The following is a 15,073-nucleotide window of genomic DNA, read 5'->3' as shown; positions in this document are numbered from 1 at the left end:
CCAAAGTTAGCTTTGGCAAGACAAAATGTTATGCTGGCTGTCATTACTTAAATTTTCGTTACTAATGACGTTTGGTTTTATTGTGTTTCCAATAATTTTTTGCGAAAAGTGAAACATGGATTGTGTACCTTCATGTATCTAGAATAATATAATATTTTACTTAGTAGTATTTTAAAAAATGCATATATAAACTTTTATTGGTTTTGTTTTCTATTGTTCAAAATGAAAAAAAGAAAAAATTAAGCGTTCATTCGGTTAAGCATTTGGTACCCTTATTAATGCGTGTTAAGCTCAATACTTTTCTTATCAATGCTTAATCTTATTAACTGTGTTAAAAGTGACTGCTAGTTTTTGCTAATCTGTTCAAAATAACAGATTTTTGGCTCTAAACGTAATGTGATATCTACTTATATAATAGAATAAACTGTCTCACTAACAGCCACTTGCATCAACATTTTTTTTAAGAGACCGTTAGGTTAAGGATCTTTTAAGTGCCATTTTAACACTGATTGATGACCTGTATGTCACGTCAAATAAATGGCACAATAAATTTAATTGTCCTTTAGTTAACGGACTCCTAAAAAAATGTCTGTGAAAGTGACTGTAAGTGACGGATATAGGCACATATCAATGCACAGCTTAAAACCTCTGGATCTAGAGACTGAAATTTTGCACAAAGGTTTCTTATACAAAAGTAGGCGAGCAATAAGAAAGAATTTTATAAAACTTGAATTTAAAGGGGTTGTAACTACCCTTTGATAATATTGAAATGTTTTAATTTATAAGAAACCGCTAGTTCAAGGGACAAAATGCTTGAATCACGTATTTTATTTTATTTTGTTTTGACATACGAAGATATTTTTTTTTCCACAACGATTGTCCCATAGGGGGTGAATACAACCCCCTTTTCATCAAGCTGAAATCAATGGGAGTAAAAAGCTGAATTTTGGCTTACGTATAGATTGTTAGGTGTAGAGGTTCAATAAGTAGGGTATTTTTCAAAACCCAAATTTTAAGGGATGAACAACCCCTTAAATATTTTTTATTTAAAAAACTATTGATTTTGGTGAAAAGCGATAGAAAATACGTGTTCAACCATTTTTCTGCAAAATTAACCAATTTTTAAAATAAAACATATTTTAGGGGTTGTACACTCCCTTAAAATTTATATGTAATGAAAATGAAAAACATAAAAACAATTTGTCAAAAATACATGTTTAAAGATGAAAACTACTGAATATTTCCCTCTAATAATTAATATTACCTCTGTTTCGAACTTTGCAATTTTTTATCACCCTGTATAGCATCAAAGTGTATAATAGACATTTTCTTAGTAAATATGACTCACTTTTAATGTAAATACTAGTTTCGAAAAGAAATAGTAAGTTTATGCTACAAAAATCATTTTGGACACGAATTTGGAAAAAATCCCCTCTATGCGGCGTGGCGTGTTAAGATAACTTTTGTTATGTTTTGAACATGAAAGTATAAATGTAAGGGTTAAATATCTAACAGTAAACAATATTAAAAATTATATTTTTATACTTTTCGAAAACTTATATTTTATAACAAAAACTTTTGGTTTATATAACGAAAGTTGATACTTTCGTTATATCGTGTATCGTATTTCGCGTATCGATATACATGAGCATAGTTAGCATTTACTTGTAAAAATATAAAACTGAAACAGAAATTTCTACACCCGTTGATTAGATGCAGATAAAGTTCACGTCTTAATAATCTTAAAATATCATTATATTAACAGGGATATCTGTCTGACAGTGAAATAAACTATGTATACTAAAATTAACTAGATATCATAACTTACAATTTTATCAACATTGACATATACAGGGTGATTTTAACAGTATTTCGGACATGTCGAACACCTATATTAGATATAGTTTAATGTGTTGATGTTCTTAAATATAGTTTAAATTGTTATAAATTATAAAGTTCTGCATCTCTCATTACAAATATTATTTTCGTTTTAGTTGTTGCTTACAGCTAGAATTTTTCTGCGCTACAGCCGGCGCCGTTCAAAGCCTACTTATTCAAAGCGGGCGAATTTTAAAACCCCTTTTTCTCAAAGAAGAATCTAGCAAAATATCAAGTATGCTATATTCTTGGAAAGGTAAGTTTAAGTTCTCTTCAATGAATTAAAAATATACAGGGTATCTCATATAAAAAATCAAATTTTCTGTTGATAATTCTTAAATTATTAACTTTAAAAAAATTATACTTAAACCATTAAATTCTACGTAAAAAGGTGCTTTGAAAATGTTTTCATAAAAATACAAAATTTTCCATAGCAAAAAAGTTACGATTTGTTAAAAATGCACATTTTTGAAAAACACCCCGTAACTCCGAAACGGTAACAGATATCGATGTATGGTTTTCACCATCACGTTTTTGATAAAAACTGAGCTCCAGACACCGATATTAGTTTTCTTTTATCTCCTATAGAAAAGGGTGTTTCCATTTAAAAGCCTCTAATTTGACCCACCCTGTACAGTCAATCCTAAAATCATGACATCCAGTGTTGACAGACAAATTTAAAAGCCAAAAGCAATCAGAAACGACCATACTAGAGAAAGAATATCCCCCTCGACTTATCCTTGTCGGGCTTTGTCCCCCGAGGGCGACGATTTGAATCCCCCCTCGCGGCCATATTGAATGTCATCGTCGACAATGGGCGTCCTCACGTCTGAACAGTGCAGTCTGGACGAGCGGGGATCCCCCACTATGGAGAGCTGCTCCAGATCTGCCTGCGAACAAAACAAAGAGTAAAGAATGGCGAGATGGTTGGTTAGGTATCTTTGTCGATAGGACGTATGAAGAGAAGGGGGGGGGGGTGATTATTGTTGGCGCGGGATATGTAGGCTTAGGTGAAAATGAAGGTGCGTATTATAATAACGAGAAAAACAATGGCGTATGCCTCATTCTTTGTTTTGACTGTTTGTTGTAATGGGTAGATATTACCTCTGGATTATACTAGGCATATTGAAGGTGTCAAAAAACAGTGTTCTACAGATAAAAATAAAACGAAAAGTTCTTGTTAACATATGCCCTATAAAGGTTGATTCTCACTATATCTTCCGTTTCCATTCCATATCCATTCCATATCCATATACGTTCCGTATTTTTTATTGTATTGACGCTATACGTAAGCTTCGTTCCAAATCATTTCCATACTTTTTATTGTACGATTTATATCATTGCGAAAGTTTTATTTTAAAAATTTGTATCTTTTTAAAAAGGTAATAGATTTAATTAAGAGGCGAAAGAATAAATAAATATCAATTTTAACAGAACTTGACAACTCTGTTTTCCGAAAGGTTAAGTAAAAATAATATATTTTTATATTATATAATAAACGATAAATATATTATAGATAACGATAAATATATTATAAACAAGAAACCGGAGCAACACACTATCGTGTGCACACAGTAGTACGACCAGAACTGAATTAAATGATAAACAAAAAATCTGGCGACGACAGTTTTTAGAAGAGCCAATTAGCTATCTTTTAGTAAAAAAAGCAACTTTCTAGAGCAAGTCGTCACTTTAGTAGAGACGACACAGATAAACATTAGCATTTTATATACAGGGTATCCCACTTAAGATGGACACAAGCAAATAACTTGATTGTTTGTTGAGCGATTTTTTTCATTTTTGGCAGGAGGCTGTATGGCTATAAGAGGTACCAGGGTAAGAAATGCGATACCTCATAGACGTACGTTTTAATGGGGTTTGATATTTTTCGAGTCAAGAGTAAACTACCCTTAGGACAGTATTTATTTCAAATCTGATTAATTATATTGAATCCTCTTTACCCAAGATAATTAATCAGATTTGTAATAATTTAAGTTCTAATTGTGATAAATATTGATACAGGGTGTGTTATTAAATTTTATTATATTTGTTATTATTATTATTTTTTTAAGTACTTACGACGCCACTGGATAAATAACTGGTTTATTATCAAGAACCAATTATCAATTAATAATTGATTTAAGTTTTCAGATATAAAGATATAAAATTACAGTTGAGGGTTGGAACCTTTGGTGTTACACAGCAAAATAAAACACTAAATCACCACAATACACCAAAACACTTTTACTTTTACACTGGATGCGCGTTTCGCTAACCATGTTAACATCATCAGCAGATGATCATAAACTAAAAAACAATCTACAATTGGATTTTTTGTTTATATACTCGCTCAGTGGGCACAGAGTGGGCGTGGCAAGATATAGCCAACCGAGTCAGAACCCACAGAGCGTAACAGTTAGATTTCCGCCACTAGAGTAGTAGGAACAAAGCACTTGAAGGAATTGGACCGTTGCCTCTGCTTTACATTTATTAATTCTGATGCTTTCATATGCATCTAATTGACTGTAATTTGAGACTTGTTTAATTAATTTCAAGTTATTGACTAATTTATTCATGAGTAGGTTTGAAGTAGAGGCTAAGAATCACTTTGAATATTTTCCAAGAGTATGGTTTAGGTATGTGTATGATATTTTTTCTTAGTTCATAGATTACTTAGCTTTCCACTTTCCAACGAAAGATATGAAACAGAAAGAGATTACATTAGGAATGTAGCTGAGTGTAATGGATATTCTCCTTCACTAGTTGATAAAATAATTAGAAAACGTAGGTATAGGTTAATGATTTCTGAAAATTCGACTTTTCAAGTGGAGAAAGATACGTCAAGATATTTTTCAATACCGTTTGATAGACATTTATCCCGTTGTCTAAAACGAATTTTTAAGAATGTCAATTGTAAACTTGTGTATAGTGCTAATAATAAATTACAACAATTATTAGGTAATCCAACGGATAAAACACTTCTACTGGAAAGATCGGGTATTTATGAAATTTCTTGTAAAGATTGTAATCAGAAATATGTTGGGCGAATATGTTGGGCAAACTAGAGGATTAATATTAACTACATTTAGCTCAGATATGGTAGACCGGATAAATCTTGCGTTGCCGAACATATTGTTGATAAAGAACATTGTATAGATCTTAATAACTTGAAATTAATTAAACAAGTCTGAAATTACAGGCAATGAGATGCATATGAAAGCATCAGAATTAATAAATGTAAAGATAGTATGAACAGAGACAACAGTCCAATTCCTTCAAGTTTTTTGTTCCTACTACTCTAGTGGCGGAAATCTAACTGTTACGCTCTGTGGGTTCTGACTCGGTTGGCTACATCTTGCCACGCCCACTCTGTGCCCACTGAACGAGTATATAACCGCTCCAATTGTAGATTGTTTTTTAGTTTATAATCATCTGCTGATGATGCTAACATGGTTAGCGAAACGCGCGTCCAGTGTAAAAGTAAAAGTGTTTTGGTGTATTGTGGTGATTTAGTGTTTTATTTTGCTATAAAGGTATAAGTTCGTTATATTTTTATAAATCTTTGTTTAGAGCATATTTTTCAAAGTTAATATTGATTGAAATATTACTCAATAAAACGAATAAAAATCATATATCAGATTCCATTGAAAACTGCGTTTATAAATTATTTTGTAACTCATTTGTATTAGCAATAAACTTAAAAAACAATTTTTTAAAGTAAACAAAATAAATTGAAAAATTTTTTGTATCGTATCTTAATTATTATGGAAGCTATCTGAAAATTTAAATCGATTATTAATTGATAATGGGCTATAATTGGTTATTGATAATAAACCAGTTGTTTATCCAGTGGCGTCGTAAGTACTTAAAAAAATTATAATAAAAATAAAAATGTCTTATTTTAATAACACACCCTGTATCAATATTTATCAAAATTAGAATTTAAGTATCTTGGGTAAGGAGAATTCAATATAATTTATCAGATTTGAAATAAATACTGTCCTAAGGGTAGTTTACTCTTGAATCAAAAAATATCAAACCTCATTAAAACGTACGTCTATGAGGTATCGCATTTATTACCCTGGGCAAAATGTACGTCTTATAGCCATAGAGCCTCCTGCCAAAAATGAAAAAGATCGCTCAATAAACAATCAAGATATTGGCTTGTATCCTTCTTAAGTGGGACACCCTGTATGTAGATGAGAAAATAAATGTGTCATCTTAACGAAGGTGGTAGTAAATAACAAGAAAATATTCAAGGAAGATAAAAATATATATGTATTTTTCAATCAAGAATTAAAAAAAATAGTTTTCAATATACAAGGTGTCCCAGTATTCCGTAGATATAAAACTACCGCGTATTTTTGGAATCAAAATAAGTTCATTGGACACAATTTATCTCTATACAAAAGTGCTTAGTTTTGTCCGTTAGGGGGAATCAAACTTTAAAAAAATCAGCATACTTTTTAAGATATTTTAAGAACAGATATTACGATTTGAATAAAATTTGGGGTGCCTATGTTCAGCTAAGCGCTTTAACATTTGACTTCACAAAAACCAAGAGAAAGTGCGGAAAACTACCTCCACCCCTACATAAATTATAGTATTTTTCGTAAAATAGTTCTTCTACTATTTTCTACATTTTTTGTCTCTTGTAATAAAACTCTACATCCCATAGATTTTGAGAAAAAAAAATGGAGAATTTTTTTTCTAAAGCCAGATCTACAAAATATACAAGGCGTGCCAATATTCCGTGGCCATAGAACGTATTTTTTTAATTAAAATAAGTTAAATGGCCATAATTTATTTCAATACGAAAGCACTTCTTTTGATCATCAGCATGAATCAAAAATAAACCCGTAGGTTAATTAATTTAAAATTTACAGCTTATTGTCAAATATTATTTGTGATACGAACATAAAATTCCATATTTTCGTCAACTATATTATTAGCGCATAATAGATTTTATGCGCCTACATAGGCTTGATGGGACATGAAAAGTTTTTTGGAAGTCAAATTCGGAAAATATATCTTTTTCTTAAAAAATATGCGCGGTGTTTTTTTTCAAGGAACAAAAATGTAATAAATACTAGAAGGAGCATTTTACGAAGAAAATTTGGTCGTCAGTGGAGTTGAAAAATATTTATACTAACATTTATGTAGGGATGGGGGTAGTTTTCACCCTTGACTTTTGTGAAACCCAAAAATTAAAGCACTTAGCAAAACATAGGCATTCCTAATCTTATTCAAATCAGAATAACGGTTCTTAAAATATTTTAAAAAATACGTTTATTTTTTAAAGTTTGATGCCCTCTAACGGACAAATAAAGCACTTATGGAGGTCAATTATTGTGTCCAATAAATTTTTTTGATTCCAAAAAAACGCAGTAGGTCTTCTATGTCCACGGAACATTGGGACACCATGCATTATAGCTATTTGAACAAACATTAAAATATAAAAGAAGTGATTTTAAATTTAATCTGTAGCGCTAATACAATTATTGCAAATTTGAAGATCTATGATTAATTAATATTTTTTTAATGAAATTAGTTATTTTTTACAACTGAATTAAATTTAAAAATGATTGAATTAAAAAAATCACACCAACACAATATTTCGGGTTCTGATAACCACTTTATAATAACTTGAGAAAATGTACTATATTATTTTTTAATGCATATTATATTTATGTTAATAAGAAATATGTTATAGAAAATTGGTAGTTAAAAGTTAAAAAAAACTTACCTCTAGTAAATATCCTACTATTAAATCGCAATCGTCTGGAATATCCAATGCATGATTGTGCAAAATATCTGTTCGGGACCACTCACAGTCCACGTAGATGTCCACTATACTTTGATCTCTGAGGCTGTGAATAATAACAATAAAATTAATAATTAATAAATTGAATTAATAAAAATTAAAAATAAATAAATTTAAAATTTCGTTTTCGTTAATTTGGATATAAATGTACTTGATAATACTGTTTTGTAATTAAAAACGTGTAAGAAATTTATTAATAAACTACACTCACCGGTATGAAAAATGGGAACCTTAAAATTTAGAAGTGCTTTAAAGTTTAATATATTTTGTTCTAATGGGCCGATACATTTTCGCTTTTAAAAAAATCGTATATTAAATTTCAATCTAGAGTGCCATGGCTGTGTTAAAAATATTAATTTTTAAAGCATTTTTTTACGAATAATTTGGTACCACGTACTTGGTATATTTCGGGTAAAATTGTCGTTATGAACCGCATCTTACCATATGAGAAAATGTCAAAAGTTGACATCTGATATGTCACTCTATTCAGATTGTCATTTTCTATCGAATAAAGTTAAAAAAAAGCGAGGATGCCATTTAAAAATCAAAAGTTGTAGTCATTTCCGGTGAAACAGGAAGTGACCAAACACAATTGAATACGTCAATCAATCCTAATTTATGTCATATACTAACGTACCAAATCTCGTTTTTTATCTGAAAAAATAAAAAAAACTTATGGGGGTGAGCCACTTTTGAGACGCACCCGGTATACAGGGTGTCCTAATATTCCGTGAACATAGAACTACTACATATTTTTGGAATCAAAATAAGTTCATTGGACATTTCTTCAGATATTTTAAGAACCTTTCTTCCGATTTAAATGAGGTTTTAGTTGTCTATGTTTTGGTAAGTGCTTTAATATTTGACTTTTTCAAAAATCAATAAAAAGTACGGGACCAACGACATACCAAATCTCGTTTTTTATCTGAAAAAATAAAGAACTTATAGGGGGTGAGCCACTTTTGCGACGCACCCGGTATATTATAGAGAATTTTTATAAAATAGCGCACATTCATTGTCAGTGCAGTTGAAAGCAAAAACATATTCTCACGATATTCGCCATTTAAGTGCTTTTCCATTAACGTACAACTGTGCAATTTGGATGACAGATATTCTAAAATATTATTGTTAGACTGTTGTCATACTATGTTATATTTTCTATATTTTGTACTGTAGATATGCTTTCTTCTGCTAACATGAAAAAGGTAAACATGTAAGAAAAAAAAACATTATAGGTAATATATTTACTTAGATTTTTTTATTTAGATTATACGGAAATTCTAATTCGGGGTAAATTATTAGAAATATTTTGGAAGCCAAAAAGTTGCTACTTTTTCATGAAACTAAAGATGGCAAACGCATATTTGATGCCGCTGTTAAAAATTCATGTTAAAAATATATGAAAAAAAAGACTTAAATCTTTTAAAAGATTTAAATCTTTTGTAAAATGACTTAAGCCATTAAAAAAGATTTAAATCTTTTTAATGACTTAAATCTTTTTTAATGACTTAAATCTTTTTCTATTTCGGAATAAAGACTAAAATCACAAGTCATTTTGAAAATGACTTAAATTTAATAGAGAAATATAAAATTAATTACACATCTTAATTACACTTTTATCATATGAAACCGCGATAATACTAAAATGCATCAAAATCCAATTTAAAATTTTTCAACACAAAACCAACATTTACCTTACCTAACGGCAATTTGATGCCACATTCCGTCACTCAATCCCGCCGGTATTCTGACAACGTCGGTCCCGTTTCCTGTGGCGTGGATGAGTTTTAAATCGGTTCCCGCCACTTCAAAGGATAAATAAGAATCCTGTCTGCGGCGAGACCTCAGGCTCACGATTGTGCCGAGAGTCGTCTGCAACGTCAAAAAAGGAAACGGTATTAGAATGGATTTAAATTCGTAGAGGAAAGGTGGAATTTTATTACAAAATGGAACAAAATTGGGTTTATTATCTCTTTCAATTTTAGGAAAATTGGGGCTTCTGTCCGATAACATTAAAAACTATTTTTGCATTATAAATCATCCATGCATCGATGATTCATTATATCATACGATAATGTAGTAGTTGCTATTTGATATAGTTGCTATGATTCGTTTTAGTATAGTTGCTCTTAGTTTTAATCATCTGCTGATGATGCTAACATAGTTAGCGAAACGCGCGTCCAGTGCAAATGTAAAGTGTTTTGGTGTATTAGGGTGAGTTAGTGTTTTATTTTGCTGTTGTAAAACCAAAGGTTCCAACCGGCATGCGTCAACTGTAATAATTAAGTTGCTAAGTAATATTTAAATTATAAGCTGCCATTTTTTTCACTATTAAATATACTCAGATGCAAAAAAAGTAACGGAGAAATTTTTGGTCAAAAATATATTTTCAAAATCGACATTAGTTTATGGACTTTATTATTTATAACAATTTACTTTTATTTAATTTACCTACAGTAATTTAATAAGTAAGAAGTATTTATTATTTTATCAAGAAAAATAAAAAAGTTGTTCTTTGATATATATTACGATGACTAACCAATTATAGCAAATTCATTTACTTTACTTCCAACGACAGGTTTCTGCCTAATAGATTTTCCACATACTACACTATCAGCTCTGCGAAATAGGAAAAGTAGTATTTCAAAGGAACTCTTGTCAAGAAAATTCCTATTTGGATATCTTTGAGCATAAACCCTTCAGGCCAACCAAGCAATTGTCCTCACAAAATAAAATAATTAGTAACATGTCCACTCCTTCCGCCAGCAGATACTGCTTTATTTTTCTTGATAAAATAATAAATACTTACTTATTAACTTTATTGTATGTAAATTAAATAAAAATAACCTGTTATAAATTTAAATTAACTCCATTGAAGTCCATTAACTAATGTCGATTTTGAAAATGGCTACTGTCACAAGAAAATTGCCATGGCGACACCAGCCATATTGATTACAATTTTATCGAAAAATCGCTTTTTATTCAAAATCTGAGCATATATAGGAAAACCCTAATATAGTTTGAAAGAGAATTTAAATATGCTTCAACTTATTTAAAAAAATTCATAGTGTTGCATTTGAAATAACGAAGTTTTTATGTAAAATAAATATTTAAAATAGACCAGCAATTTTTGTTATCCCTGTATACATTTAAAGAAGCAATCAAATTTTTTAGTAAAGTTTCTTTCTCGGGCGTGAAAGTTAGCACAAGAATTATTTCTGAAAAGTAATGTACAGGGTGGACCATTTTGGTTGTTTCTATAGGGTATCTAGGAAACCGTGAGAAATATTCAAATTTTGATAATGCAGTCTCGGGTTCTTTTTTTGAAAAAATTACAATGGTGCAAACGGATCGCGGCTATCATGATCGGTTTCGAAGCTACAGGAGGATTCTCAAATTTTGTACTTTTTGAACATGTTCGATAGTTTGTTTATTTCAGCAACCACGGAAAAATGAATTATACATTCTAAAGGCACTTTTCTGTGTAGAATGCATTGGCGTAGTCAGACTTTTTTCGAAAAAAATATTTTTTGAGATATTAACTATACTTATTTTTTTTTAAATAGAACCCCCTGTATATTTTTAAATTTTCTTATTCAGCTTGGCATGGGCTTCTCGAAAATATATAACACTCTATATTTATTTTCACTATTAACCTCAACATTTCAAAATTTTCTTAAAATATCCACTTAGTGGATAGTAGGCCGCGCCGAGTAACAAAGTAAACAGTTATCATGGTGATCGGAGCATAGCTTTGATGGATGCGGGACATTTCATTTCAATAGATTGAAGTGTGTGTATTTTAAATAATAAAAAAATGAGTAAATTTGAAAATTTTGAGAAATATAATATGTTAGAATGTTATACTGAGTCTAACAAACATAAGCAAATGGCAGCTGATTTATATTTTGAGCGGTATCCAGAAAGCCGAGCAACCAAACCCAGCCATTTTTAAAAGGTTAGAAGATAGTTAATCAATTTTGGATCTTTTCAAAAACCGGGCCTGAAAAATTATCAGAAAGAAGATGAAGAAAATCAATATATTATTATCAATATAGATACCCTATAGAAACAACCAAAATGGTCCACCCTGTACAAGGTGTTGACAAATTTTTTTATTATAGCATACATATTTAAATATCTTTAAATATCTCAAAAACGAAAGCTTTTGAACATATTAAAAACTTATAATAAATGCCTTATTTTATATCTAAGAATCCAAAAATACCGGGTGTCCCATAAGAAAAAATATAACTTTGGTATGGATTTTAGTTTTGACACACCCTGTACATTTCAAAATAATTTTAAATTATGCACATTGCCTCCCCATCTTTCCGTTTTCGTATAATCAACCGAGGCGAATGTACCCTGTATATCAAAACCTACCCTGTATATCAAAATTGGTTCGAATATTACAAAATATTTATATTTTAAGAATTAAAATTTCATTTTAAAATACAAAGAGTCCCTGGGTCTTTGAATATAAATACTAGAATGGTAAATAGAGATAAAAGGCTTTAAAGTTAACGATCTAAAAGTAAGATCTGCAAATGTAACTAGATAACATCAAAGATAATGTGCTAAACATCTTTTAATTACCAAGCAAACGATAACTATGACACAGTAATTTAAAAAATATATAAAAAACTGCAACAAAATAAACGAGACGAAAATAACTGGCCATATTAATATTTATCGTTCAATCGCATAATTTTCACCACGATAGCCACATAAATGGCCCTAGAATTTAGCTTGTGTAGTTATTGGCGCTCTACCAAAACCAAACCAGGCTTTTTGAAGTTTTTGTTTGACTGTTCGTTTTTGTTAATTTCGGAAATGCTGCATCTATTTTGATGGAATTTTCATTGGGAAATTTTTGGAAAACAACAGAATTAAATTTTTAATTAATTTAGGATCTCTTATAATGTATCCTTTTACAGACTGTTCTGATTTTATAAATTAAGGATTCACATATTTCGTGGGATTTTTAAACTTTTCCTAATTAGCATAGAAAAAAAATATCTGAAAGCCGCATATTTTTAATTAAATTACTAAAAACAGATTTAAAAAAAAATAAAAAAGGCTTAAAAAAATAAAGGCGTACTTGTATCTGTGAGAAATGTGGCAACGCCGCAACAGCACCTCGTCGCATATTTCTCAGCCCGACTTAATAAGATAATAGAATAAAAGAATGAGAGACCGACCCAAAAGTAAGAGTTGCCAGCGCGGTATAACTTTTAACATTTACAACAATATTTCTAGGATTTTTACAAGGGCTAGTCTCTCAAATTGGCTGAAGCATAATTTAATGCTCTCAAAATTGTAAATTTTATTGCATGCATGAAAGCCAAGTTTCACTTTTCAGTTTTTATCTATTCATATATTTATTAAATTATAGGACAAGATATTTTTACGGAATATTTAAAGAAATAAAAAATATTTTTCTATAAAAATGTCAAAAGAATAAAAAAACTTGAGCATAGATAATGGGTAATAAATTATATAGGAATAGAAGTTTCTAACATACATCCTTCTTTATGTCTTAAGATGCAAATTTTATTGAAAATTTTAAATTAAACTTTAAATCCATTATAAAGCCTGCATATGCAATTTTTAGGCAAGTTCTTTAGAGCATTATTTCTTACATTTTGAAGTAGAAAGACAAATAAGTCTGGTTAAGATCGATGGAATAACAATTTTAGGCCTTGTGTTCACGTGGTTAAATATAAGAAGTGTTTCTCAAAATTGAGTCTACAATATAATTTTTTTTATTTGTTTAGATAAAATACGACATTTGATATTTTAGTCTTCTTCTCTTTCTTCTCCTTCTTCTACTTATTCGAGATCTATGGAGATGGACTGCCGACTGTCTTTCCATCTTTTTGGAGGCTTTCCCGGCCACCTCTTACCCATGAGTTTCTCTTCAAGAGCTACGCGTGGTAGCCTGTTTTGTTCCATGCCTTTTACATGTGCGAAAACCATTGCCTTTTTCCTTGTCTACCCCATCGCATTACGTCCTGTATTCCACGATGTTGTCTGATATTTGTGTTTCTAATTTTGTCTCTTCTAGTCTTCCCCATTATGGTTTTTAGGTTCTTCATTTCATTAACCCTGCTGAACAGGCTTTTGGTTTTGTTTGTTTCCTCTCGAATTTCTATGCCATATGTCATTACTGGTCTGATGCAGGTCTTATGAATCTTAATTTTGCTGTCTGCTCGCTATGGAGAAGGGGTTTGTCCACACTATTTGCCTCAGCCATCTTGACATGGCCGATGCTCCGTTTATTCGGCTGCTCAGATCTTTCTCTGGATCTTGGTAGTACGACATATCTTTTCCTAGGTATCTAAACCAGGTATTGGTAGTGAAAGGTATTCGAGAATAGAATATAAATCAGACTAATTCAATTACTTTCGGTCGCTTCCTGTTTTGCAGGTATGATAGAAAATGCTTTTCTGAATCTCTGAATGACATATCATGTTAACATTTTACATATTCTCTTCTAAAAAAAATGCATTTTAAATTTTAAACTAGTGTGTCATAAAAATAAATATAACAATAATTTGACTCAAAACATCAAGTATATGGTGCCAAATTATTTGTTAAAAAATGCTTTTTCCAAATATGCTAATGAGCCACCCTCGCTCCATTTGAAAAAAAAATATATAATTATGATTAAAAATACGATTTGGGCATCTTTAAATCTGCTAGGAAAGGACACCAAAAACATTAGACGATCAAATATATTTCTCTAATGCTCTTTGATTAAATATTACTGTCTATAACCCTTATTTATATATTCTTAAAGTTGTTCAACCGAATAGACAAAATGTGCTGCCAACTGGAGGACAAATCGTGAACCTTTCGGGGCGGAGTCAAAAATATCGATTATTTTCGTTATTTTCCTCAGAGTAATGTAATAATATAGCCTCGGGTTTCTGCGAACTTTAATAATGATCAGCTGATTAAGAAATTTAAACGAAACTTTTATTTTATTGTAAATTGTGGATTATTTTTGCCTGTTATTTTAAGAATTCTAAACCGTATTAACAAAGAAATTATTATTTGGATATGTTGGTACATTATTTATAATTTATGATAATGCTAATTGATGTTAATTAATATTTAAAAAAAAGTTACATACCTATTTTAATTTGATTTAATGCAGGTTTATAAAAGAATCATTTCATTCTTAGATTATTTTATTCTAAATTGAGTGCTTTACGAATTTTACGATATTTTTTTTTTGAAAACATAAAACTTTTTACATTTTTGATGCCAACTAATTGGTATGGTATTATTGGTATGGGAATTAGCCAAGAAAGAAAAGAATTGGCTATAACTTGTAATTTTTCGAAAACCGCAACCGACTCT

At 30.2% G+C, this 15,073-nt stretch overlaps 1 protein-coding gene across 1 annotated transcript in view; it reads right to left on the bottom strand.

The window, feature by feature from the left end:
* Positions 1-2,435: 2,435 nt before the first annotated feature.
* LOC115876916 overlaps positions 2,436-15,073 on the bottom strand; it is a 140,256-nt gene continuing 127,618 nt past the window's right edge. The window contains exons 6-8 of the mRNA XM_030892964.1: positions 9,402-9,574; positions 7,625-7,748; positions 2,436-2,768 (exon numbers count right to left, since the gene is read on the bottom strand). Coding sequence (XP_030748824.1) covers positions 2,613-2,768; positions 7,625-7,748; positions 9,402-9,574 — 453 coding nt within the window. The 3' untranslated portion in view covers positions 2,436-2,612. The remainder of the gene's footprint in view (positions 2,769-7,624; positions 7,749-9,401; positions 9,575-15,073) is intronic.

The sequence above is a fragment of the Sitophilus oryzae genome, unplaced genomic scaffold (assembly GCF_002938485.1).
Source record: "Sitophilus oryzae breed Bouriz unplaced genomic scaffold, Soryzae_2.0 scaffold_1440_pilon_pilon, whole genome shotgun sequence".
Lineage (NCBI taxonomy): Eukaryota > Metazoa > Arthropoda > Insecta > Coleoptera > Curculionidae > Sitophilus > Sitophilus oryzae.
Note: the sequence above shows the minus strand (reverse complement) of the source record. Positions and strands in the feature narration are given on the sequence as shown.